The sequence below is a fragment of the Anarrhichthys ocellatus genome, unplaced genomic scaffold (genome assembly GCF_004355925.1).
Source record: "Anarrhichthys ocellatus isolate YVR2014 unplaced genomic scaffold, GSC_Weel_1.0 scaffold16, whole genome shotgun sequence".
NCBI lineage: Eukaryota > Metazoa > Chordata > Actinopteri > Perciformes > Anarhichadidae > Anarrhichthys > Anarrhichthys ocellatus.
This window is the reverse complement of record NW_022280046.1, coordinates 5898308-5925695: the sequence shown is the minus strand read 5'-3', so window position 1 is coordinate 5925695 and position 27388 is coordinate 5898308. Positions and strand designations below refer to the sequence as shown.

The 27388-nt window shown below is 41.0% G+C and overlaps 1 protein-coding gene across 4 annotated transcripts in view; it reads right to left on the bottom strand.

Annotated features, from left to right (window-relative positions):
• whrna (whirlin a) overlaps positions 1 to 27388 on the bottom strand; it is a 131135-nt gene that overhangs the window by 51955 nt on the left and 51792 nt on the right. For all 4 annotated transcript variants that reach the window (XM_031855929.1, XM_031855927.1, XM_031855928.1 and 1 more), the window contains 2 exons: positions 23052 to 23270; positions 18993 to 19118 (listed from right to left, as the gene is read on the bottom strand). In XM_031855929.1, coding sequence (XP_031711789.1) covers positions 18993 to 19118; positions 23052 to 23270 — 345 coding nt within the window. The remainder of the gene's footprint in view (positions 1 to 18992; positions 19119 to 23051; positions 23271 to 27388) is intronic.

Here is a 27388-nt window from a genome sequence, read left to right as displayed (position 1 = left end):
ATGGAAGCCAGAGTCTGTCCGTGTGGAGGCAGTCCCAGAGGTGGAAACTGTGACCACCGCTTGTGCTTGATCAAACATTAAAGCCAAAGAAGAGACCACTGCACGCTTTACGACTGATTTGCTGAAAGATGTCTGGGCTAAATCAATTTTGAAAGGTTGTCTCAATATTTAAATGACAAACGTTGAACTCCCTTCATTAAAATGCCTTTTTAATATGAGCAATGGTTCTATTTTGTATTGTAATGAAATGTTGGACCACTGCAGCTGTGTCTTTGGTCTCTTATAAGCGCGTGAGGGGCGGGCACATCGTGCGCATGACATGAAAATCAATCAATCAATCGATCAATGTCTTTTGACATGCAAGCCACCCAATCAGTGCCGGGTGACCTGTTTTATGACAACGGTGACTAGATGCTTCGTCACCACAGTCAAGGACGTCCGTTCACACAATATTAAACACGTGTGAACTCTAACCAGCTCTGAATGTGTCTCCAGTGATTACATCTCAATCACATTTGCATTTAGAGCTGCTGAATAATCTAAGACCAGAAAAAACAAGAGCCCGTCTCTCTGAGCTCCGCCTCTCATACTTCGGCTGTCCTGACGTTTCCTCCCTTGCTGCTGCTGTCCCTTGGCATAAGGAGGAGAGATCAGACATCGCCTGTGTCAGACTTGCTTACACCTTTGTCCTCTTAATGCGCATGACTTGTTAGGAATTTGACTTGATGAGCCGGAGCTTCTTCCGAAATGAAAAGGGACGGGCACATGGTGTGAGCCAAAGTCCAGACAACACATTATCCTCAGTTTGAGATCTTCACTGGAAATGATTACACTTTAATTAGACCAATTAGCTCCATTACCTTTCAACTCATTACAAGTCATTTATTGATTTCTTTCATTACTTTAGCGGTCTCCAGTACCTTTCATTATACATGATTATTTTTCCTGTTTAATTTCCTTCTCTGGAGTCTTTCCGGTCCTCCCTTGCCTTCCCCTCTACCTCACCATCTATATCTTCCTCACACTCGCTCCTTCCCCAACCTCTGGCTTCTAATTAGATGTCTTCTCCTCTGTCTTCGCCCAAACTGACTCCCGATTTCCACTGCAGTCATCCATCGTCAGGGATTCCCCTCAACCATCAGCCACATCAGCAAGGGATTAACTCTAAAACACTGATCACAACAAAGCAGACTAAGTTCACAAGTTACGGAGGTTCAGTTCATCCTCATGCAGCAGAGTGTTTTCTGGTGTATTGATTCACGGCTTCCACGATTCACCTCAACCGTCAACCACATCAACAAATGAAATTAATAAAGGTTTTTTCAAACTGACAAACACAGTCCAGAAAGCAGATAACAGCAAATAGTGTAGTCCACTGTTTTCTATAACATTTTATCCTCGTAACTTCTATGAATAACTTAGCGTTCATGATGGCTAGAAACGAATAAATAGGACCAGCCACACGCATCAACTTTAAACTTTTCAAAGGTCAAGTCTTTATGATAAGTAGAAACAGAGCATTTATCTCTGCTAATCTAGTGACATACAATAATAATACAAAATACTTGTGTATATATTATACTTTTATGATTTACGATTTATCACAAAAACAGAGAATTGTAACACGCTGCCACGACTGACCTTCAACAAAAATGATGAAAGTAAGAATGAGAATTTTCGGCATCAAAACCAGCAACACCAATCACGAGTGAGCAAGTCCTTCAAAGGAGAAAGAGGCTGGCCAATAAATTCAACTCAATGAATTCCAATTTTGTTTTTGCACGATGTGTGAAATGTCGATGTCATGTGGACAAGTTAGCACAACGTGCATCATTTGAAATACCAGATGATTTTTAACTTCATAGTCACAGAAGGTCCCATAAATATTCACACCTGCGCAGCTGTTTTGCACATATACACCTGGAAGATTATTCAAACTCAAAGTTATTCATAGCCATGCTTTAAAAACCAACAAACGATATGATGTATTATGTTATTATAAACTCGGGTGACCTTAAATATTCAAATGTAATCACTCACAATTCCCTTTATCTATAAAGTGGCGGAGGAGTCACATGAATAATCCTTAAATTACCTTTTTAAACCTCATAATCATTAAAGTAAAGGCAGACTGAGGAGCCTAAGCACCAGAACAGGGCTTCACTGTGGCCTTTTAAAGCAGTGGTTGTCCACTTGGGGGTCCCAGCCCCCCCGGGGGCTACAAGGTAATTTCCTACGGTTGCAAGACAGCTGTGTAGAAGAAAATAACTACGATATTTTTAGATTGGGGAATGGTTGCCATTGCCTGTATCTCTTTTATTTACTTTACCATCAGAGCATGAATTCACAATAATCACTCAAAAGCTAATTACATAGTTTTGCAGCTCTCGCTCTCTGACTGACTGTCGTTTTCCTTCCGTCTGTGGATTGCTACAATAGGGGGGAAATGAGATTAAGGGATGCCGACGCTCTATGTTTATATACTGATAAATGTCACTGCTGCTGATCTTTCAAAACAACTTGATCTGCGGAGCACGAAGAACATCGTAATGATGCAACTCTGACAGCAGTGCAGCGAGACGAGCTGAGTGAAATCTGAGAGTACAAGCCTGACTGACTGATCGCGTCTGAGCATACTAATAAACCAACGCACATCCAGACTGCATCAAATAATCCCTCCACCAAACACTGATGTGTTAAACTGCATCACGGTGGCCCGGAGCACAGATCAGCGTGACGAGTCAGCCCATGTGTACCAAGACCGGCAGGAACTCTTTCTGCTGCAAGTTTTAACAAAGAGCACATGCTGGCACGAAGATGTCTTCATCACATGAGCCGGAGTCTGCTGAGGTTCTTTTAAAGCACAACAGATACTCACAGTATCACAAAGGTTTTATGTGACCAACAGTCCCAAAGATATTGAACTTACAATGATATAGAAACACGGACAAGCAGAAAATGAACAGTTCTACTTGATAAATGACTCAAACAATGAATAGATCATAAGAGATGTTGCATCACCTGTTATGTCTGTGAATTAGCCTTTAATGTTGAATGAGCTATTTACCCAGATATGCACTGAGCTGTCAGTAGTCGAGACACATTCTGAGCCGCAGTATATCTCCATGTTAGCTGCTCTAGAGTTTTGCTCCGAGTGAATCAAATGTTTAAAGATGTTTCCTCTGTCAGAACTGCTCTTTGTGACCAAATACGTGGGTTCACCTTTATGAAGGCGTGTGCAGGTGGGCTTCTTAATGGTGTGGCCTCACGGTGTGTCAAAACACTCTGACGAAGGCAAGTGTGCTAATATGAATGGCTGTATTTTTGACCATGCTATGGGTATGGTTCATGGTTGGTCGGTGAGTCCACCACTTTGGTTCAGGCTGAAATAACTCCACCTCAACTATTGGATGGATGGACACTTGACACAACATGAGGTGGACATTTGTGGTTCAGAGGGAAATATCTTGACAACTAGGTAATGGTTTAGCACCAGCTTTGCTACATAAATTAAAGGTCCTTTGAGGAAATTTCTGACTTTTCTAGTAGCGCCACCACGAGGTTCAATTGGAAATATCACAACATCTTTTGGATGGACTGCGCCAAACTGTGGTTTATGACAAAATACCTGCAGAACTAATAACAATCCCATCAGCCTCAGTGGCACTTCGTGTATAGTGCTAATTGGCAAATGCTAGCGTGCTAAAATGCTAAACTAAGGTGGTGAACATCAGCATGTTAGCGTGCTTACATTAGCATGTAGCCTGGATACAACCACATAGAGCCTCTGCTGTAGACTCGTTTTTCATTAAAGGATTTTTATTTTTTACCACCCACAAATGTTCTCATTAAAATTTTGATTATCGAAATAGTTGATAAATTACTTTCTGCGGATCAGCTAATTTTTTAACCAAATAATCATTCCAGCGATAGATAACTTTTCTCAAAGGAAGACTAATAAAATATTGGCGTATTTGAAGATAGTGTGCATGGCTTTGAATGCCTCACAGGGAGGTCAGTGCATGACATAATGCAGACAATACTCAAGACTATACAAGGCTTTGAAATGAGCTCAACCCTGATATTTTTGAAAGACTCACACCAAGCTATACTGCCTGTAGTTCATGTATCGCTGCTCTTTGAATTGCTCACAGAGACTTGTCAGGCTGCTCTCCCAAAAGTTTCCTGAAATAAGCACAATGCCTTAGAGAAATACTTTTCCTCACCACAAATTATTACAGAGACAGAGACAGGTGGTTTGACACTAAAATAGTGCAGAGGAAGTCTTGCCCTTCAGTTCTGACTACTCAGGGCTAACTCCCAACATCTTCAAAACAGCTCATGACTGCGAATGAAGTCTGGTTTTTAGCACATTTAGATTTTATAAGCATAACTAAAACATTACAGGACCCTCCACCACATTCTTAATGACAGTTTTAGTAGTTTAGACCTCAACTAATCAGATCACAGACGAGTATGCTGATTACCTACTTTGATTCGTAATCCTGTTAAACATTTCAATGGATTTATGTCTTGGATGATTCAAAGCTGTGGCAAAGAGAGTCAGAACATAATTATAATTTATGTTGCTTTCCTTTTACTGGCTACTGAAACTACACCTTTGGGGAAAAAAACATCCCAAGATTATAAAGAATAAAAACAGCAGCAGAACATTTTCCACCAAAGACAATTTAGATTTATTCGATGGAAAAGCAGCAACATGTATACAAACTGAACAAAAGGATACACAGCACCAGCAAAATAGATTAGAAAATTAATGTTAGTCTTCGATCTACTCTTTTTAGAGTCTATCATACACTGAATTAATCACAGATTTGATCTGTATTATCAGATCAGATTACAGATCTGTGAGCTGCTTTGTGGCAGGGCCTGAGGCTCTCGATGATTTATTGAACCAAATAGACTCTTACCTGTTAATCTGGCAAATTGCCTGTTTTTTTCCCAGTAAGGCCAGCCATTCACTCTATGTTGCTCTATATAGAATAGTTGCAGAATAGTTTTAATAAAAGGCGAGTCTGTAAGACAAAGGTCTGCAGCGATCTGCTGAGCAGTGAGCTCAGTGCTGCTGAAAGCTCAGTTCAGTCACACTCGCTGCTCTGTTGTGACAAACTACTGGGAACATTTCAAGGCTTCCATCTGTGGGAGCGAGTCCCAACACAGCGGAGTGATCGCAACCGCATGAGTTATCTGTTGAGGTTAATTCAGGCTGTGACAATCAATTATCTAAATCAGCTATAAGTGATGAAGATCTACATGGATGCTTGCACTCTACTCTAAGCACACTTTATGGAGCTAGGGAACGATGTGTGAACAACAATTCCCACGTGCACTTGCACGACAAAGCACAGGATTCCTGTATTTATTGCAATGATATGCGCAGAGATTCCCCTGTGTAAAGCATTTGCCTTGATATGGTGCAGAGACATGCCGAGCTTTTTTTTAAATCATTAAATCCTTTAACTTGAACTGGACCATCTATATTTAGATTTATTATATTTGCCCTAGCATTGTGTCATGATCCTGAATGAATGAATAAAAATAAAGTACATTTAGAGGGTAGATTGAAGTAATATTGCAGGGAATGGGGCTGAAATGAGAAAGCACTTTAACTGGCTGGTTTGTGTATTCGGATTCCAGCGAGATACTCGAGTGCATATTTGAAGTAAATGTTTCCTCCGAGTTGAACATAAAAACATGTTAGCACAGTGCAATGTCCAACAATACCAAACAACGGCCACACAGGAAAGATGTAGAAATAAACAAGTGTTCCATCTGTGTTATTGGAGATTGCCGTGTGAGATGCGTGTGTGTACGTATATTGCTGTTCAGTTGGCAAACATAACCACAGTTACCGGCAGTCGCTTCCACATGGAATGTGCAGTTTGCATCTATAAAGTGCAACTCCTATAAATCCACAGGGCTCTTTCCATTTGTCTCTGTTCCACTTAGCATGACAGAGCAGTTGCTGTGACTTTGTAGTCTGTGCCAACAGATATGATACAATTACAAGCGTTTGGCTCAGCGGGGTGATTGATAATGTGGAGAGAGCCCTGCAGGAGCCACATCACAGAGAAACAGATGGGCTGTATCCATGCTCGCTCTCTTAGTCCGACTGCTAATGCGATAGAACATCCGAGTGTGTATTCATATCACTCAGAGCAGGTGTGTGTGTGAGTGAGATGAGAGAATATTAAGGGACACAATGTCTTAAAGAAAACTCAGAATCCATATATAAAACAGCATGACAATAACACTTTCATATTGAATGCGTCTCTAAAATGTTTACTGTCAATGTGGGTTTATTTTTTTGGTGAGTGCAACAATTAAGAACAAAATACAAATAGAATAAAAAGGTATATAAAGGCAATACTGAGAAAAAAGGAGAGAGAAAAAGACAAGCAGAGAGTGGGCGAACCGGCAGGGTCTTCATGTGAAGGGCAGCAGTTGTTATGTACTCCTCGGTGTTCCCTAGAGATTTTGGAAAAAGAGGAAGCCCAGGTGCCTCACTTTGATCAACAGGCCTCTGGGTAGCAATGACACTTTTCTGTTGTCTTTGTGGTCCATAGTTGGTGCATTTGTAGTTGAATCGCATGTTTATTAACAGAAACAGGGAACCGCCTTCTTTTTCTTCCAGCACAGCAGGGCTTTTCTACCGGTGTGAGTCACATATCTATAATAAGTAGAAATAAATGGCTTGCTTTGCCTATTAAAGTGCTTTCCAGCTGTGCAGCCAGAAATAGTCTGATGTGGAGCCCTTTTCCACTTCACAGAGCAGAGCCATGGAAGCAGGGCTTCTAATGTACATGTGTACCTGCAGCCTGGATCTACTCCTGAAGCACTGGTATCTTATATAGGTGCTGTGGGGATCAGCTTGTGCAGTGAGTAATAGTTCAGAAATGGTTTATTTCTCAAGGATACAAACACAAGGACATTGCAAGCAGATCACTGTTGCGCTGTTTTACATTATGTTTAGCTAATGTCAGCTTGTGGCTAATGGATGTCTTTGAGCGCAAACACTCAGGGTTTGGTCCTCACCAGTGCTGTTTTCTGTATTATTGACTCTTTATTCTTTACCAAGCTTCAAAGTTACTGCCACATTATATATATAGCTGAAGCTGACAGAGCATGGATGCCATTATGTGCTTTTCTCTCTTTTCCTGTAGCACCTAACACTTCACGTAAAGAGTACACATACTTGTATTAGTACATGTTTCTCTTCTATGTGCTAGTCTCTTCTTTTGTACATAATATGCACTGGATCTCAAAGCGTGATAAAGACATTAAATAAACGTGCAATACCTGCCTGCTTGTTTACTGTTCATGTTAGTTACATTATTTTTGTATCATTTCATAATGAGATTTTAGAAAAATCTGTTGCATAAAGATAATGTCAAATCAAAGCTTTTGCAGGAATGTAATGATTGCACACAACAAATCAAAGCGCACACATAAGGTATTTTGGATTTTAAAGTTTCTCACATCAGAAGTCCTCACCAAATGCATTATTGACATGTGGAACATCTCAAGCGACCAACATGTAACTAATAAAGTGACCATGAGTGCAATCCCGGTTTTATCCGTACTTCTGTTAACCCTCAATTAAACTGATATTAACACAGTCACTCACGGTATGAAAGCCTAAAACACCCCAGGTCATACTTAAACTCTTAATGTTTGCACACTGTCTGCCTCTTTTACACTGATGCTGATGTTTATTCTCCTGGATTTTAATATTTCTGTCTCCGCTGTTAAATCCTGTTTTGATGTTTCCTTCAAAAGCAGCAGCACAGAGTTGAGAATATTTCCCCTCAAGGGACAGTAAATCCCTTCTCCTCTTCTACATTGGCTGCGTTACTTTAGCCCAAGTTGTCCTTATAAGCAGCTATTTCACGTGTGATTTTCAGTAAATCCTGTTCCAAGATTTTTTCATTTTAAGTATAACGCCGTTGACATGTTGTGCTGTCTGTTTCCTCTTCTACTTAATTTACTGTAAAAACAAATTACGAAGGTAATCCTTTTATCAGCTACAACATTAGGGATCGCACGCGCTGTATCATTGTTCTGCAATCACAGCAAACAACACAGCAATGACATGTTGAATATGCGAAGGTCACTGCTCCGGTTATCGCTGCATTTTAAACCAATCATTAATAAAGTAAACTAACACTGATCTCTCTGTACTATTGTTGTGTGCAACCGTTAGCAGACATTGCAGTAAAACATTGTAGGATGGAGTAGAAGAAATATTCATGTACGTTCAATACCTGTTATCAAAGACCATAATAAGAACATATAACGTTCACAGCACAGATTGTGTAATTCCATCTGTTGACACTGTGACAACAAACAACCTGAACTCAATTCTAGTTTACACTTTATGTCTGTCAGTAGCGCTTATCTTCTTCCAGGTTTTTACCGTTTATTATCATTTTTGTTGTAGTTACATTGCTAAACATGCTAAACCGTTAGTTTTAACAATATATACACACCACACATGTCCATATACACTTAAAAAAACACGATCCTATATTTTCATGATAGCAATGTCTCACGACAATAGGAAAACAATGTAATAATGTAAAAGTGGTCGCACTTGGTGATGAACCCACAAAATGATCAACAAAAAGCTTGTTGTAGTGAATTTCAGCTCACTGTTTCGGCCAACAACTTTACTGATTTTGTTCACTCTCACCGCTCTCATAGTGTGGTTTCCAGCTGCAGCAGGCAGCAACAAAGCTGTGATGAACCCACTGCACACTACCTGCTGAGCACCAAACCGCAGACTGACAAAGTAAGCGATACGCTGCTGAACAATTAGCGGCGGAGCAAAGAGACGGATATTTCCCACAGAGCAGAGCACAAAACAGAGCTAAAAGAGAAATCAGGTTCTCCAAATGACGACTCCAAATGAATGATAATGTTGCTCCGTAAATGCTGTGCAAATAAGCAACTGTTTGCCAACAAGTTTATTACATCAACTTAGAAGGTAATAATATGTTAATGTTGGCCCCACAGTGGCCAGAAAAAACTCAGTTTTGCTCATTTAAAGAGCATCAGAGAAATTGGTCAATCTGTTAGTAATAAAAATAATTGTAAGTGCCCAGATGAGAGGAGCATAAATTGTAAATGACTTTCCAGTCAACTGAAGGATAACAACAGTTACATCTTTAATACATGGCAGAGTGTGGTGGGAAAAGGTATCACCTAGTAGAGTTGTATTTAATGTTTCCCAGTTGTTCAACATCATGATACTTTTAATTTTATCCCTGAAATAGGATTGTACTACCTACTCTTACTTCTTCTTTTAAGTGGGAGTACAGGAATGCAGCTCATTGAAATTGGGTGGATGCCTCAGTCCCAGATTCACCACAAGTGATCTGGGGAAGTGTCATATTGCAGACACTCAATGCTATTTATGGCCAAATGCTCTTTTAAAGATTACTTTTACGGTATTTCTGCTGTATTAGACCGCTCAAAGTGAAAAGAGGCGGAAAAGATGGGCGAGAAGAAATGTACCCGAGTAACAAAGGGATCCAGGTCAATTTCAAACCTATCATGGAAGAGCCACCCTGGCAGCCCAGAAGTTGCTATTTTAGATTAGATTTTATACCCTTTTATCTTTTTCTATGAACTGGAAGTAAAGTGAATTTTCTCCTGACCCCTTCAGAGGCTTAAACTGCTGGCTGTGTTTGGTAATGCCTCTTTACTGAATCAAGGGGAGTGAGCAACTCTCTTTAACATCAAAGGCTGGTCAGCAACAAATGTGATCAAAGATGAGTCTACGGTCTCTTTTTATTGGCTGAAAGAGTCCACAGTTCGTTTTGAATCCCTGAGTAGTATTAACTCATGTTTGACTTGATTTTGTTGCCTGAAACTGCTGCAACATGAAACACTTACAGACAAATCCACAAAGAGTGGATAGCACCATGGATTACGCATCACTTGCAACCGCTATTAGCCCCGCCTCAAGGTCCAATTCACAAAAGATATCGCGCTAATGACAGCTGCATTAGTGCATCTGATTGCAATTATCATTGTGGCAAAGTATACATTTTGCAAAGAGAAAAAGACAAATACATTTTTCCGACTGCGAGCTATGAGTCCTGACTGACAAGGTGCAGAGGCATTCCTTTAAAACGTCAGGTATGGAATTTAACTTCGGTATCCTTACTAAATTCTGACATTCAGTAAAGATGTTGAGACTTTCAGGTCACACAGGGACTGAATATACACCGTCAGCTACTAACACTTTGTATTCTGGCTAGAAAGAAACACACGCACGCACACACACACACACACACACACACACACACACACACACACACACACACACACACACAGACGCACACACAGACACACACGCACACACAGACACACGCACGCACACACACACACACACACACACACACACACACACACACACACACACACACACACACACTGTTGCTCCCCAAGTGCCTTTTTTGTCCTGATTTGTTTTGTGCTCTTTCAGCAGGATTGCTTTATCATCAGAGAGGATGGAAAATCACCTCTGTGCAAATTGAAAATACTTGGCATAAATCCATCTGCGTGTTTGGCACACTCTTTATTCAGTTAGTTATGCACTGCAAAAAAAGAAAATGTTGAGAAAAGTCCAAATTCAAGGCAATACAAATTTAAGTTAGTTCAACTTGATTTCTTGAATTGTAGCTTTGAGTTTCGTCAACTTAGAATTTTGTATTTATTCCAAGTTATAGTAACTCAAATCTCCAAGCTAATCTTTATTGTTTTGTATCCACTTGGTGTTTTCAGTTTGTTACTGAACTTCACTTCACTTTTTATTATACTGAGTTTGATGTTATGAGCCAATTTGTTTAGGTAATTTAAGATTTCAAATGACCCAAAGCACAGAGTAGCTGAAGTGCACAGCAATCTCCATCATGTTTTTTTATTGTTTTAATATAACTTCTCTGAGATGTGTATTGAAAGACAATCCATCTTGTAGATGTCTTCATATAAGAAACTAGAATTACTGCTTCACGCCTCCGCCAACCAGTTCACGTCCATGTCCTTCCAAAATGTCATCACTTCATCCTTTTATCCTATCAAACGTTTGTCTGAAATTGTTATAATTAGCATATGAATTATTAAGTCATGGCCCAAAATGTGTTAATGAGGTCACAGTGACCTTTGACCACCAAATTCTAATCAATTCAGTCTTGAGTCCAAGTGGACATTTGTGCCAAATATGAAGACCCCCCCCCCCCCCCCCCCCGTGTCATGAGAATGGACCGGACGGACGGAAGAACATAATGCTCCACGGCTATGGCTCCATGGCTATAGCCGGCGCTGAGGCATAAAAAGAGGGATAACTGGAAAACTTTGAAGTCAATGCATTTTGGAAAGTATATGCTATCAATGTTTCTAAATAACATGATCTGATGAGTCAAGTAAATGATCAATTGGACATTTTTTCCTCTCATTATTGAGTTACACAACTGAACTAATGGTTAAATGTTCTGAAAGTGATAACTAAAATGTTTTAACTTGAAATTGACAAAACATGGAGTGAACTCTGACTCTCTCACGTTTGTTGAAAGAAGAAACTAGCTTGATTTCTTGGCACAAATAGAATTATAATTTTAAACGCTGATGATTTAAGTCCTTATTTAAGCCAATAATATAAGTTGATGTTTTTACAGTGAGTCTAAACACCGTTTATATGTGTGGTTGGATTTTAGTAAAAGAAAAAAAAGGAAAGAGTGAGGCTGAACACATTTATTCTAACTTGCAGACTTCAGCTAAATCTCCTTAATTATGAGTTTACACAAACGCTTGGTGAACGTTAGGAAAAATTAAATATATTTCAGAAATCAAACGGTATCCAGTCGCCTCTCTGGTTACCTTCATGTGTTGACATCACAGTAGGCATGACCTTCTCCCTTACGCTTTAATTAAATTCAACCGAACCAGGCAGATATCAACAGAAGGGCAGTGGGCCGGACTGACCTTTCTCTTCCGTTAGATTGCAGTGAGTGGGCTGAGGTGCGGTACTGGGGACTAGACAAAGTCTTTCCATGAGTCATCCAAACCTAACACGCATATATTCAAATGCATTCACACACACTTGCATGTGGATCTTAATTTCGTCTTTTTTTTGCAATTTGTCACCGTCCCTTCTCAGTGCTCGGCCACATTAACGTTACACACTGTTTTCACTACAACACAGGTTGTCACAAGGCTTCCCGTCAAAAGAGGAGGCGGCGGGACAGCAAAGCGGTGTGGTAACATTTATACAGCCAAGCTTTCATTTTCACCAAGACTGAAGGGTGAGGAAGTGACATCTTGGTGGTGTGATGATTATAGGACCCTGGGAGTGATACAAGACATCCATCATAGTCATTCTAGCCAGATGGAAAAAAAAAACAGCGTACAGACTGAAGGCAGTCTGCTGCCGGGTAAGGAGCTGAAGCGTAAGCAGCAGCGTCGTGGACAGTGATGAGGTAGCATCTTCTCCTGCTGAGCACTGACAATCAGAGATGTCTTTAGCTCGCATGAGCCAGAGGATGTTTATGACCCTGTTTAGGATGCACAATGGATCCCTCCCTGTGAGCTATCACATAAGGGGCACTTCAATTCAAAGTCAGCTGCGGGGCTCTTTTTGAGATTCGTAAAAAAGTTAGAATAAGTGATAAGTGAAGTGATTTATACTTCAGGTGAATAGATAGAATTAACGGATTATCTGGTAATTATAATGTTTAGACAACTCAAAGCGCTTTCACACTAGTTGTCATCATTCACCCATTCACTGATGGCAGGGGCTAAGTGACACAGTTGCCCCCTCCACTATGACATCACTATGTCACTATGATATCAGTATTATATCATAGTGACGGTCAGCCACGTCCTGTACACAGTCTCTCTGGATAACAGAAGACATTTGTATGCCAGTCACAGGTGCTGCTGAAGTCTACACCAGCCACAGTTTGACAGATTGGGCAGAATATTCATAAAACATCCACACCAGGATCACCACCCCGAGCCCGGCGTCACTGGCCTTTATTATTCTTTCACCTCAGAGATACGAGAGGCCATTCAAGCAATAACCGACACCGTAGTGCTCTGCAAAACAGCAACTATCACTTCAGTACCACCACAAGTCTGAATGTATCAATAAACAAGATTTTCCTCCATAAAACTAGCAACAACTAGAAGCATCCTCACTGTTAACAATTTGACGACAGTATGATTATTATCCGCGGTACTGTCTCATCCACGTTAAGATTAGCCGGACAGTCTGCAGTAACAGACCCACCACACACTCTATCTGTTCCTCAATGATGCCAAGTTGCCTCCATACAAACTAAATACAAGTTAAGGTCACATTTTAAATATGTCCATCATTCTGTTTCATATTGGTGAACCTGCCAATGACAACAACGTTTAGAACAAAAATACTATATTAGTGGATTTCTGTTTTTTCTCCATTTGTTCAGTAGCTTAGCTCTTGTAGACTGTAGCACAGTGGAACCAACTATCCCTTTTCAACTATCCCTTTTCTCTCAGTTTTCAAAAAAAGTATTTAAAGACTAACAAGTCCAATGAAACAGAAATGTAAAACGAAGGTCAAAAGGCCCCTTCAAGGCGTACCAGACAGACAACACTATAGGGACATCGAAATGCCACCAGAATGAAGAGAAAAACGGCAGATGCAGAGTTGTCTGGAAGGTATTAATTCTTATCTTTTAAATACATACGTATATATCTTCTGCTTAACAGAATACAGGTGTGTTAGCCCATGATGCCAATACACTCGCTATCATCATAACATCATCAAACTCCACCCTAGACCACATACCAGTACCAATAACACATACCAATAAAGTTAAGCTAGGTTAGTGCAGATGCCAACAACACCTGCCCGCTAACTCCTACATCATTGCTGTTTCACAAACAGTCATATGGTAACAGCAGTTTAACCCGTTGTCCATATGTAAAAGGCCACGTTTGGAACAAAATGTTTTCCCCTGGTCAAAGACAAGTTTAACAGCAGCTTACATTCTCATGCACATACTGTACTGTACAGGTACATGACTGCAGAATCTAACACAGGCAGTCCTCCCACTCCTCAAGCTCAGTTAGAAAGGTTCAGGGGGCGTCATTGCACTTGGAAACAAATCAACCAGAAGTGTAGTATCCTCAGATGTGTGTTTTCAGTCAGGCTCCAACTTCTCTTCCACACTGTACGTCAAAACCACCAGAAGAGCTTCTTTCCACTGGCCGTCACTCTGATGAACACTTAATCAGTCATACTGTACTATTACCTCCATGCTGCACTATTACCTCCATGCTGCACTATTACCTCCATTCTGTTTTTTATGTTCATATATATATATATATATATATATATATATATATATATATATATATACACACACACACTTTTGTGTATGTATTTATATTTGTACATCGTAGTTAAATGTTTATGCTTACCTCTGTTCTACTTTCTTGTCCTTGTTTTTTTTGTTTATTTGTATATTCTGTGTATTTACGCTGAGAGTTAAATTCCTTGTATGTGTACGCTACGCGTACATGGCCAATAAAGCAGATTCTGATTCTCTTATTCATCCCCTGAGACAAAACACTTCCCCCTGTTTGATGAGGGCTCAGGCTGAACCAGGCTTTGGTGCTGCAACATTAGGCCGAGGACGTTAAAGACGGAATTTAAAAATTCATGACCAGGCAGGGATCCTTCTGTACAGTTTAAAATGATCAAACACTACGGGTCACCGTTCTGCACACAATGTGACGTCCCTTTAGGAGAGGACGTGTCTAATCTGAGAGCAGTGCAGCTTTCCCCCCTGCTGAGAGTTGAACCCTGGTCTCTAGAGACAGTGGAGGCTCATCATCCAAATGTTAACCGTGCTGCCATTTGCCAGCGCAAATATTGAATATCTGACAACAAGGCATGAATAAATTAATATTAACATAATTTGAATGTTTGTTTTTATTTTTACGAAACAGCTGGTAAACAGTTGTTGATGCTCTCCAGATTCCCCATTAACCAGCGCAGTAACAAGGCAAACTGAAACCTACATATTCTCTTTACTCTTATTAGCCTTTACATTCCTCTTATTATAGAAATGTTACAAAAAAGTTATGCAGATTCAACTTTTCCAACTTAACACATTTCCACTTGCACCGTTTTTTTTTACAGGTCGGAAGTAAGATAACATGACAAACATGACCAATCACCACATGCGCAACGGACAAACATCCACCGATGAAGCCAAAATTGGAATCAATAATTTCATAGGCTGCCAACAACTAAACAACGGAGGCTACAAACACTTAAGCGTGGTTTATTTAAGAAGGACAAAAAAAGAGGAACTAGAGCTGTGCTGCCAAATGGAGCCACGGGAGTAAAGTGTGTGTGTGTGTGTGTGTGTGTGTGTGTGTGTGTGTGTCTGTGTGTGTGAGGGGGATCAATGGCCCCTTCCCCACTTCCTAGCCCCTTACTTCCTGCACACTTGCTTCGGCCACACCCATCTTCGAACTCTGTCTTCATTTTGATCTCAACCACACACCTGTAAAGTTTCGTGACTGCATCTTGCACGATGTTTTCGCTGTCGCGGTCACGAAATCTATCCAAACATATAAAAACCTGGAAAAGTAAATCCCTAGCGGACCCAGAGTGCGTCACCTCGGTGGTCTTCTAAAAGAAAATACAGAAATGCAAGAGTCAGCTGACCTGGTGTGAAAAGTAAAAGTCCATAGATGTCATTCAAAGACTATACATTTGTTTCATACGTTGTGCGACATGGTCATGGACATGTAGTTTGGGTCTTGGATTCTGAATATTAATTCCAGTGCATTTTCGTAATACCCTGAAGGACATTGTTTACAGGGCACATATTTTAGTGATCTTGCTTGGGGCATTAAGAATTGCAGAAGCACCAGATACCGTACTGCTGATGTCAACACAGAGGGTTATATAGAATAATGAACTCCTTGGAGATATGAGATATTCTAAAGGCATGTTACTGACCCATTTTAATGACCAGCCTAGAGTATTAAATACCATGACCTTCGGTTTGGCATTTGTGTGTCTCACACATTCCCTGCCACACACACACACACACACACACACACACACTATGTCCGAGCCTGAATGTGTGAGATTGTCCATGGATGTGGCCAGGATTTGGCCCTGCCTGTGAAGCCAGGCATCTACTAGAGGTGTAACGCTCCATCGATCTGGACCGATGTATCGATTAAAGGGTCAAATATAAGCGATGCGAAGAGAAGACATTGATACATATCAACATCTTTATGACGTGGCATTATCTTGAAATTACCGTGGACCGTTTGTTTCTCCATTTACATACAAGCGCATCTCCTTGCTAAACATTCAAACAGTGCTGTGTGTGCGTGACTGTAGAATAAATGCCACAACTCCTCAAGATCCAAGCCTGTGTGCTGCTTGCCACCTGCTGATTAAAGGGAAGGGGGCGACACATTTTGCCCAGGCTCACTTAAGGTGGACTGATCTTTCTATTCTCATTTTAGAGACAAGCTGCTCACCAGCTTTGACCAGCATCCAGAACTCCAACAACAACTATTTTCATTATTTTTATTTAGAAAAACTTGGAAAGCCCAATAATAAATAGTCAAATCCTATTTTAGTTGCTTTTTGATCGCTGGTCACCGAATTGACTCAAATTGAAATTGTATTGTAGCAGATTTCAGCAAACACCGTATCATTGTCCAGAGAATTGATATAATATCGCATCGAGATGAAACTTGTGATTTACACCCCTACAGCATCTACTGGAGGATCACCCAAAGCAACAAAAGGCGGGAAAAGCATCGCAATAGGTTGTAAAATGCGATTTATTAAGATTTGTGTTTCTCCTTAAACTGAACCCAAGTACAAATGTGTTTGCACTGGAAGCTCTACTGGCTCGTATTCATTCCAGCATTTCAAAATGACAAAATTCCACTCCAAATACTGAGCTGCCCGCCACCAAAACAGAGAAAAGGAAAGGACATTGGGGCACAGATAAAGAGAGGCTATTTGAGGTCTGAAAACCCAGACTTGAGAGTTTCCAAAACACATTCCTTAAAACGCACGTCACAGCACTAGAGGCAGTGTTAAGTAGTTCATGCACATGAAATAAAGAAAATAACTTTAGGGGAGGGAAGCAGAAACATAAAGATAAAGAAAGAAGAGTGCAAGTCCTATCACAGGATATTAAAGCCTTTTCGACCGCCTGTCTTTCCTGTCCTCTCATTTTAATAAAAAGCCTTTCTAGTTGCTAACAACCATCCACGTTAAGATGCTGCTATGCCGAGTGTGCGCCGGTGTGGGCTCTCTAATAGGTGTCTATGTAATTGGCTGGTTGACAGGCTGATCACTAACAGGCGTGAGATGAAGGGCTCCGGGGAGGAGACATCCATCCTCACTCTCCTTCTGTTGCCATGTAACCGTGACAAACACACATCTGTAAGCAAAACCAACCGCGGCTGTGCACTCTTGACGATGGATACCTGAAAATGTACCCAATGTAGGTCTGTTATGGTGCATCTGTCCTGCATTTTGAAACATATAGTTGGTATGTACATCAGATGCGTCGGTGGAGACGTGATCCAAAAATGTTCTTCGATCATAAAGCTGAATGTAAAATATACTGCAGACTGAAGTCTCTGTTAATAGTGACAAACAGCGGATGTCGGATACAGAACGGGTACAACGCTGGCGGTATCAGCACGGTATTGCATTTCTATAAACTATGATAATTCTGTTCTAAAACAACAAAATATCTCCTACGGTCACTACGGAAGTTTTTGAAATTCATTCGTTCATTTATTCATCACCAACTGCCTCTTCTCAGAGGGAATACTAAAATCACTCAGAGATGATTAAATGGTGAAAGTCTTTAAAAGGCCATTGTTTACAACATTGTTTACTTTCGGGGACTTAATGCCCAAATTAATGAGAGTATAGTCACAGCGCAATGTATCCAACAAACAGCATATGTTACTTTTTAAATTCTTCAAAAACGCCTTGAAGCCATTACTTTTTGACAGCCCATATGTTGAAGAAGAAGGGGAATGGCAGCTTGACAGAGAATCGCCCAAAGTAGCAAGAAAGTGGCATATTGGAATAACTCTTCCTTTGTTGTCATGTCACTGTGACAGAAAAATATCTTAAAGGAACTTTCCTCACTGGTCAGAGATGCTGATTTTCTACACAGAGAGAGTAGTAGGCGTCCCCCCCGGATAGAGAGAGATCTAATCATAGACAGCCCGATCCCTGGCGGCTTTTTATCACTTTTATTGTCCTATATTAAGTCCCCACCAGCTGCTCTGTACCCGACCCGGTGGCCTGACATCCCTGTAAGGACAGCAGGTGAAAGGAATCTCTTCCCTCTCAGGAGCCAATGCCTTTGTCAAATAAAAAAAAAACAGAACAGTTATAGTCACTACAAAAGGTTACGAGTTCTTCTGACAATTTAAGTGTGCATGTTGAATTAGCAAAAGTCCGCAGGTTATTGCTAATAACTTAACGTATTACAGGTTGTTATAGAGCTCAAATAATTAGTTTATTTTGTTAATGGATTTTTAAGCGAGTAATCTTTTCAGCAAAACTCACAGCTTCTGTTCCGGTTCCAAATTTGCTGTTTTTCCAAGACATTTGAAGATGCCATCTTGGACGTTTCAAACAATTTTTCGGTCTCATATTTTGACCAAACGTGTATCAGGCACCAAAACCGTGTGAGCAGCAGTGTGGTGACAGGCCTCAGAAAAAGAAGGCTCAATATGGGAGAGCTGTTGTGTGTATGGTGTCCACTGCAAGCACAAATTCAAAGACCAAAGCATTACAATAACTAACATCTTAACCAAAATATCACAGATGTCATACATATGTCAGGTCAAAGTGAGACAGTGTGTGTGTGTGTTTGACAGCGAGTGAGAGATTGAAGTGATACCTTGAGTCCTCCACACTGTGCTGCTGATCCCTGGTCCACTCCGGTGATGTAAATACCCAGAGCGTATTCTGCTCCCCCTCGTATCATGAGACCTAGGGAGCGGCCGTCATCCAACACCAAGTTGACCTATCAAACGCAGACACAGAAACGGGGGTTAAATATCGAAAAATGGTGTGAACCAGACACTTCTTCAATTTTCATTTTGCAGTCTCAATTGCGTTGCTTGACAGGCTGCCAGACTCACCTGTGGTGTCAGGCTTTTTCACACTGAAAACGGAGCTGTGAAACACAATGCATAGACAAAGTGACAGCCCTGCTCTGAGCCGGCGGAGAATAGAGAGTTTCAGGAGCCACTTGAACCTGGTGACTCAGAGCCATTAATGAGGAGGCTGGAATCTGTTCTGATTGGACGAATGCTTGAATTGGTCAATCAGTTTGTTTACAGCGCTCATCTGTGTCAATCGCCCCGATAAGCACAGCGGACAATATCCGACATTGTTAGAATTCAAATAACCAACAAACCATAATAATCATAATATCCACCCCGACTACAATAGCACCCAAATAAACACACTGCTGCGGGGAGCTAAAGATACCTACAGGATACACATGACGGTGCCAAACCGACTCCAGTATCTGCCTTTGTAGAAATGCCTATTCGACAAGGTATTTAATCGTGTGCTGCAAAATGGAAAGTTCTCAACCTCTTCAAACAACTCCTGAATTTGAATTAAAGGAAATTATCACTATGATACATTATGTATGTGACATCAAATTATATCATTTTAAAGCAAAAGAAAGTTCCACTACTTCCAATACTGTTATTCATGTTACCATTTGTGTTACTGCTGAAAACATCACTGCAACTTCATCACCTGAAGCTTAATTTGACTCTCAAGATGCTGCGATTGTAAAGCGACTAACAGTTAGGACCAGGGTAAACAATGCAGTATTCAACTGGTTTGAAAGAAGTTGAAATGGAATCCATCCAGCACGGTACCACTAACATTCACTGTTTCTCTAGTCTGGAGGACACACAGCTTCGTGTTGAGCGTTCACAAGCCGCACTTCCAATAATGGTGAGACACTGTGGGGCGACAGTGGTAGATCAGGGTCGTCCTTCAGTCAGAGGATCGGCGGTTCAATCCCCGGCTCCGCTAGTCCATATCGATGTGTCCTTGGGCAAGACACTTAACACCAAGTTGCTCCCGTAGCTGTGGCTACGGTGTGTGAATGTTGTATGACTGCCATCAGTTTGTGAAAGGGTGAAGGATGACGTGTAGTGCTGAAGCGCTGTGAGTGGTCGGGAGACTAGAAAAGTACAGTCCATTTACCTTTAACGCTACTTTTAAAATACTTCCACAATATGTTTCAGACAATGCTAGTGCACAACAAGAACTCAGTGATGGAGCTATTTGCTCACAACCCACCTCTTAGATTAAGGAGCCAACCCACACAGATTAATGGCAACATCCACTCCTATTATTCCCAATTCTGCACAAGTCAGACATAACTTTGGAAGTAAAATGTGATGCACTTCACAGTAGAGTGGAGCCGACCCATCTCACTGAGAGTGACTCTGACAAGCAGGACGTAGAACTAGGAACTGCACCTGGCATGTAAAGATATAACTATATATATTTTGACCTCCCAGCTGCTGTCTCATGCCTTGATCTATGAAAGCCTATTTGCTCTCTGTTCCGGAGGTTATAGGGTTTGATGAAGGGTTCATTTGTCTGATAAAACCGCTTTATTCTCACCCACTGGCAGTGACTCCATCAAGTATAATCTGCTCTTCTTGGTTTGGTGCCTCTGGGTCATCTCATCAAGGGTGTCCCTTAACTCTGCAGCTATTTGTTCTGGCCCTTGAGCCCTTAGCTGACTTAATTCAGTAATCTTATAGTGCCAGAGCCATCTCTCTTCACGGCACACAACATTACATGCTAATGATATCCAAACGTTTACTCGGGATTCCGCGAACACCCGAAACCGCAACTTTTTAAATATTAAAATTCGGGTTCAAAATGCATTTATTACCCGGGCGTCCGTTTAAAAGAGTTGTGCTTCCTCCATCTTTCACTGGCTACATTGATGAACTCAACTCACTATTTCAAAATCTTGTTCAGAACGCAAAGAGGACACAACAAAGTCTGTCCGCTGGGAGAGTCTCAGCGGTGGCTGAGCCGTGCCAAACTTTAAATTGTACACTTTCCTCCATCACAATGAGGCTCTTGATTACTTGGGTTTCATCCTGATGAAGCTGTCTCTCGCCAAGATTGAAAAGAGAAATCAGTAGCACCTTAGCAAGCACAAGATGACATATATGCAAATATCTCTATTAAACAATGTCAGCTTCGCTTCTGTTACTTTCCAGCTGGTGTAGGTTTGGCATCTAGCTCAGGAATCTCACTTTCACCCAAAGCATATGGCACTGCAGCTCTTCCTTTTTTTAACAACAACTGTCTGCTTATTGGAGGTAAGCCAGCCACCTTTGCTCAGTGAGAATATGGAGGAATTCACGCTCTCTGTGACATTTACTCAGGACATGGTTTTAATTACCAGACTAATCCCTCTCTTATTGGCGGCACATAGCAGCTCATAGTGTTGTTTGGCATCAGCTGTTATCCTGGAATCACTTCAACATGCTCTTTGTCTCCAGAAGGACTCCCAGTTGTCCGGTGTCTCTGTTTAGTAAGCAATGGAATTCATTGAGCCTTTGTTTGGACAAACACAATTGCATGTAATCACAGGAGGGACTCATGAATTATACTACACGTGTTACAATGAGCACTGCTGTACTCCTGAAAGTAGCTTTACCTGTTTTAAATCTAAATGATCTTTGAAAGTGCCTAAATAATAGCATTTCTTTTTTAAAGCTGAAAGAAGGTAAAATAGCCAAACGATCTACTATAAACTGGATAAATGTTTTCTAAATGTTATCTACATGGCACTAACTACAGCCTGTATTAATGGAGCTGAAGCAGTAAAAAAGATTAATGTGTAGCTCTCAGCTGCTGAAAAATTGAAAGTTCTAGTGTAATAAATCTTTAAAACAGCTCTGACAGCTCCTTCCCTGCAGGTCGCCAGGTGCTGACAGGGTGGAGTTCTGTGGCTCTGAAGGTCCAATTACTGTTATTGTTAAAATTTTTGTTTTTTTCTTTCACATCCATCATCTTTTGTCCATTACTGAGTCTTATATTATAATTCACTTTTACTCCCCCTGACTTCCATCAAAGTCACCCTGGTCATACACCTATTGACTCAGATGGTAACGTGATTTGGAGACCATCCAAACTACTTTACCTGTTTCACAGCCACTATGGACGATGCAGATATCAGTGATATAAGTGATTCTGCAGATGCATGGACTATTTCTTGTCTCAGATACATTCAGGAACTGCTTTTGATGGGTAGTGTAGGAGAAATTGTGATGAGTGGGAGGAGTTTACATGAGTTGAGTCGACATCAGAGGTTCGAAGACACAAAGGCGCACAGCAAAAAGGACCTCATAAGCAGTGAAAAAAACGTCTCGTCTCAGTCTTAAGGTCCGTTCACAGCATGACGCCTGTTACAGCAGCAACACTTTTGATGCTGCCTTTAGAGGAAGTTGGATATGTTTTTTTGAGTTATTTTTCATGGAATTTTTGATTTATGGATCAAACACTTTTAGATTTTGTTTCTTACTCTAGCTCAGCTAAATCTAGCTTGCCTTTTCATTCATTCATTGGTCATGAATATTTGATTTTAGATATTTTAGCATAAACTCTCAGAGTTTTAAAGATATTTAAGAGCATTTTTCTGCACACAGAAGCTGTTAAAAGTGCATTTTGGATGGAAAGGACAATAAATGTTTTAGACAAATCAATGTCATGGCCACCAATAAAATATTGAAATGATAAGTCGTCACACACGGTTCGAATATGAATAATGTTTTTTTCCCCCTGATAGTATTCTAATGAACGTAAAAGGGATATTTGTGTTTAAAAAAGAAGTAGGCGATAGAAACACTGCTCAATGATTCCAGCACTGCAGTGCTGTGTTTCCCATGTAAAGCCTCACCTTCTTCTCGTCTCCCTCCTGCAGTAGCTGCATGTTGCTGCGTCGCTGGCTGTCGGTTCTTCTCAGCGTGGCGCTCCGATGCTCAGGCAGGTCCGGAGGAGGGGACACACTCCGACCCTGAGGGTCAACCCAGGTATAAACATGGTTGGTGACATAGCCACCTGGAATCCGCCCGACTGAACGCACGGAGAGGCAAAGCTTTTTACTGCCCTTCAGCACCTGAGGAGGGGAGAGGAGAACCACGTTATCAACACACAACAAAAATGTAAACAAAAAGAGTACCCACAAATCTTCAATCAATTTAATCAGATTTTCTAAGGCCATAGAATACGCAAACATAAATCCATGCATGGTACACACACAGTGTGAGGTTGTAGCAGTGAATAAAGTACGACACAATCAACTCGGGAGAAAATGAAAGATTACAGAGAAGCAACCAATTTTTGCAGTGCTGCAGACTGCAAAAAACCCAAATGACCAACCCCCCCCCCCCCCTCCCACACACACCCACACACACACACACACACACACAACTAAGACATTTCTACTGAAAATTGCTGTTGGCTGTGCCTCATTGCCTTCTGATAGCTCGCTGTATGTGCAATCCCTCTGCAGATCAATGTATTCCCATGTGCCCGCTGGTCCGGAGAAATCAGACCGAACGGGGTTGAAGCTCTTAATGATCAAACTATCCTTGTGCAGCACAAACACGAAGAGGACCTTGACTTCCATTCCAGACTAGAAATTATAACAAACACTGCCGATTTAAAAACTGATAAGACAGTGTGTTCAATTCAAAGATGTATTGCCCAAACTACATTCTCAATTAAAGATGAAACTGTCTGGAATCCTCAACCTGCAGGCTTAAAGCAGGTTCAGGAGCTGCAACAGGTTCAAACTTGGCCAGAACAGTAATCATGACAACAACCATCATTATTAGTGTACAGTAGACACTTTTATAAATGTTTTGCACTCTGTTTTGTTTGTTTCATTTATCTTAGTGTTGTCATGGATGGTTGATCTTATTTTTGATGAACTGTAACATGTCATTTGAATGACTACTTCAATGCCCTCAAGGGACTGCTTTTGGGAATGTACAGTGCATCGTACACTGCTTCTGAAACGGTCAATGTTTGTCTCTTACAAATAAATACTCTCAGGAACACTGTTGAGTTATATGTTGGTTATACATCAAACCATCTGGGAATGGTTCCACCCAGAACCCTCTCTGGAGGTTCTATTCAGAACCTTTGTAACTTCTAAGGTGTTCTACCAAGAACACTTTTATCTTCCAAAGGTTTTATCAAGAACCCACTCAGGAGTTTCTACCGAGAACTCTTTAATATTCCAAGGGTAGCTACTCTAGAGGGCCAGGGGCTTGTGGTGCAGCCCAACCCCTACAATCATGGTTCACAATCACAGTTTTTGGGGCTTGGTGGGCTGGATTGTGGGCGTTCCCTTTTAAAACTCCTGCTTTCAACAATCCTTGAAGAACTCCATCTTCCAAAATGGGTTCTTTGGATGAAAAGGGTTTTTAATGGAACCCCTAGTCTCACAAAGAACCATCGCAATCTGTATTATTTTTGTTCTTGATGTTAAATATATTCAAAGCGTTTGTAACCTCTGTGTACTGTTGTGGATTCATTAAGGCATTTTTCACACCTATAAAGGCCCTCTTGTGTTTTAAAAAACATCTAAATCTCAAAGGTCAAACCGCGATAGCTTCAGAAGTCCTTTCTGCTGACTCTGCGTGTAAGGTTAGTGAAAAGACTTCTCAAAGTAGCTCTGTGCTCGGTATGCAAACTCAATATACTTCCATTCTCCTCTTCAGTGAACCACAAATAATGCTAACCCTTACATTAATCTCCCCGTGTCTTCTTCTGACAATACTTGCAAGGAATGCCTAGTAACATATACTGCAAGCAACAACTGAAATTATGACTTGTCACAGTGCTGCAGATTGCAGAAGACAACCGTCTGCTCGAGCGCAGCGATCCAGCTGAATCAATTTCACAATCTTGACTTGTGCTGAGAGATAATAACTTAAATTCTGAGGCAACAAAACCCTGTCAGCACTGAAGATCACTGACTGGAGCAAAATGCCTGTCATCACCCCCTCCCTCTTCCACCTCCTTCCCTTTTTTATGGGCACCATCAATGCAGAAGTGTAGATAATATATAAGTTCAGTAACACATGAGCAGGCACACTGTAGTAACCCCTAACTCACACACACACACACACACAGAGAGAAAGACTACAAGTAAGCAATATATCTGCATCCAGGAAGGCACACATTATTTAACAAAAATAGTGTTTAGTCAAAAAGGAAAATTGCCTGTCTTCGTGATTTTATTATTGTGTCAAAAACTTGACAGTGTCCTCGACATGAACAATGCACATCAGCAGCCCACGACATGTGTTCCATCCTTCTGAGACATCAGATATCAGCAGGAGGTCCTGGGAATCAAAATGCAATCAGGATCACACTGTCTGCAGACCGAACATGTTGCAAAAAAAAAAAAAAAAAAGGAAACTGAAGTGGCATTTCCTTAAAAATCGAAACATTTCAACAAAATGTGAGAGATCTCAAAAATCTCAAAATGCACAATGTACTGTATTAAACGTTATGAGACTAGCTATCGTCTTGAATTTTGGATATCTTAATATTGTAATAAAATACACAAATTCAGCAACACATAGGCAGGCACACTGAAGTAGCCTTTAATTTGGCACGTGTTGTCTTTTCCTGGATTTTAAGGCTACATTACAGTAAAGTGATGTCATTCACTTACCGGAGTGGTCTAGTTGTTATGATTTGCCTTTACTCAATTAGTCATTACATCCCCATTACTGAAGATTACTTATCAAAACCTCTCGTTGTCACTGTTATTTTATGAATGCACGAATGTTCAACCGACAATATTGTTACAATATCGACATCAAGGTATTCGGTAAAAAATATCTTGATACATGATTTTTCTGCCTAGCTCTACGCGTTTACATTGGAGTTAGTTGGAACTCGGGGTGTCATGCAGATGCTAAAGGGTGCCTTGGTGCAGATCAAGCTTGGGTGTTTGACAAGTTGGAAGTAAGAACAGGTTGAATATGAAGTATGAAGTATGTAGTACTGTAGACTGCTATCATGGAACTAGGAAACAGCTGTCTCTATGTAGAGATTAGTTGATACAGTGGAGGATGGACATATCTATGGGCTGATGAGGATATCACTACAGGTGAGCCTTCACAGATTGCACTGCAGCATCCACAATCTCAAACAGCTTTTTAACTCTAAATTACTGGGGCGTCTTTGTTTTTATTTGGTGATTGTCTGATCCAAGCACGCTGGCTTCTCCCTTGGACACTTGGCCAACCAGCCACAGAGCATCACTTTGATTTATCGTTCCAAACAGAGCTGATCATGGCGCATGCTGGTCTGAGACACACACGGAGAAAAAGAAAGATGGAGAGTAATGGAGGCGACGGAGGGAGGGCAGTGGATTTAACAAGCCGCTCCATTCTGTGAATAAGAAACAGGGCTGATGGACCGAGGAGCCGTAAAACAGTGGTCCTAATGCGGCCTCCCTGGAGGGAAGTGCTGATTGTGACACTGGGCTGATGAGGCTCGGGCCCCGCTTTCGAACAGAACAAACATAGCGGGGAAAATAATGAAATATATACCGCGGCGTAATGGGAAATGGCAACGGCAGGTAAACTGCTTTCAGATGATGCCGCGGAACAAACAATACGCTCTCACGAGAGTCCCGGCAATCCATTTTATACAGAAAAGCTGACTGCAGAAAGCCCGGCTGTGGAATTCATTCAGTTTCATCGCTTAGAAATGCATGGCCGCATACTGTAGGAGATTTAAAGGCACCTGGCAAATGGAGTAGAACTACAGAGAAATTGACTATGAGACATGAGGGATTCAACCATAACCCCTCGTTATGTTAAGAGTTTGTATTAAATGGCCCCAATGGCACTGTATACTCTTTGTAGTTAGAGTAGTTAAATCTCCAAAAGTTAATAGGGATCATACCAAGATGTCATGTGCTAATATGTATGTATATGTAAGTATTTGAATATCAAAATGTGTGTTGGAACGGCTGGAAATTGCCTACGGGAGTGTCTGTATAAGTCTGTATATGAATTCAAACAGGTCTATAATAATAGAAAATCCAACAAGCAAACTGCAGAGTCACTAAGGAGTATTGAGACTTTGTTCAAGAGAAAATAATCAATATATGCCAAAAAAAACAAGTTGCTGTGCTCTGTTTTCGAGAAACTCACTAAATAAGTCCCCAAATCTAACACTGGGCCCCAAATAGAGTTCAGCCCC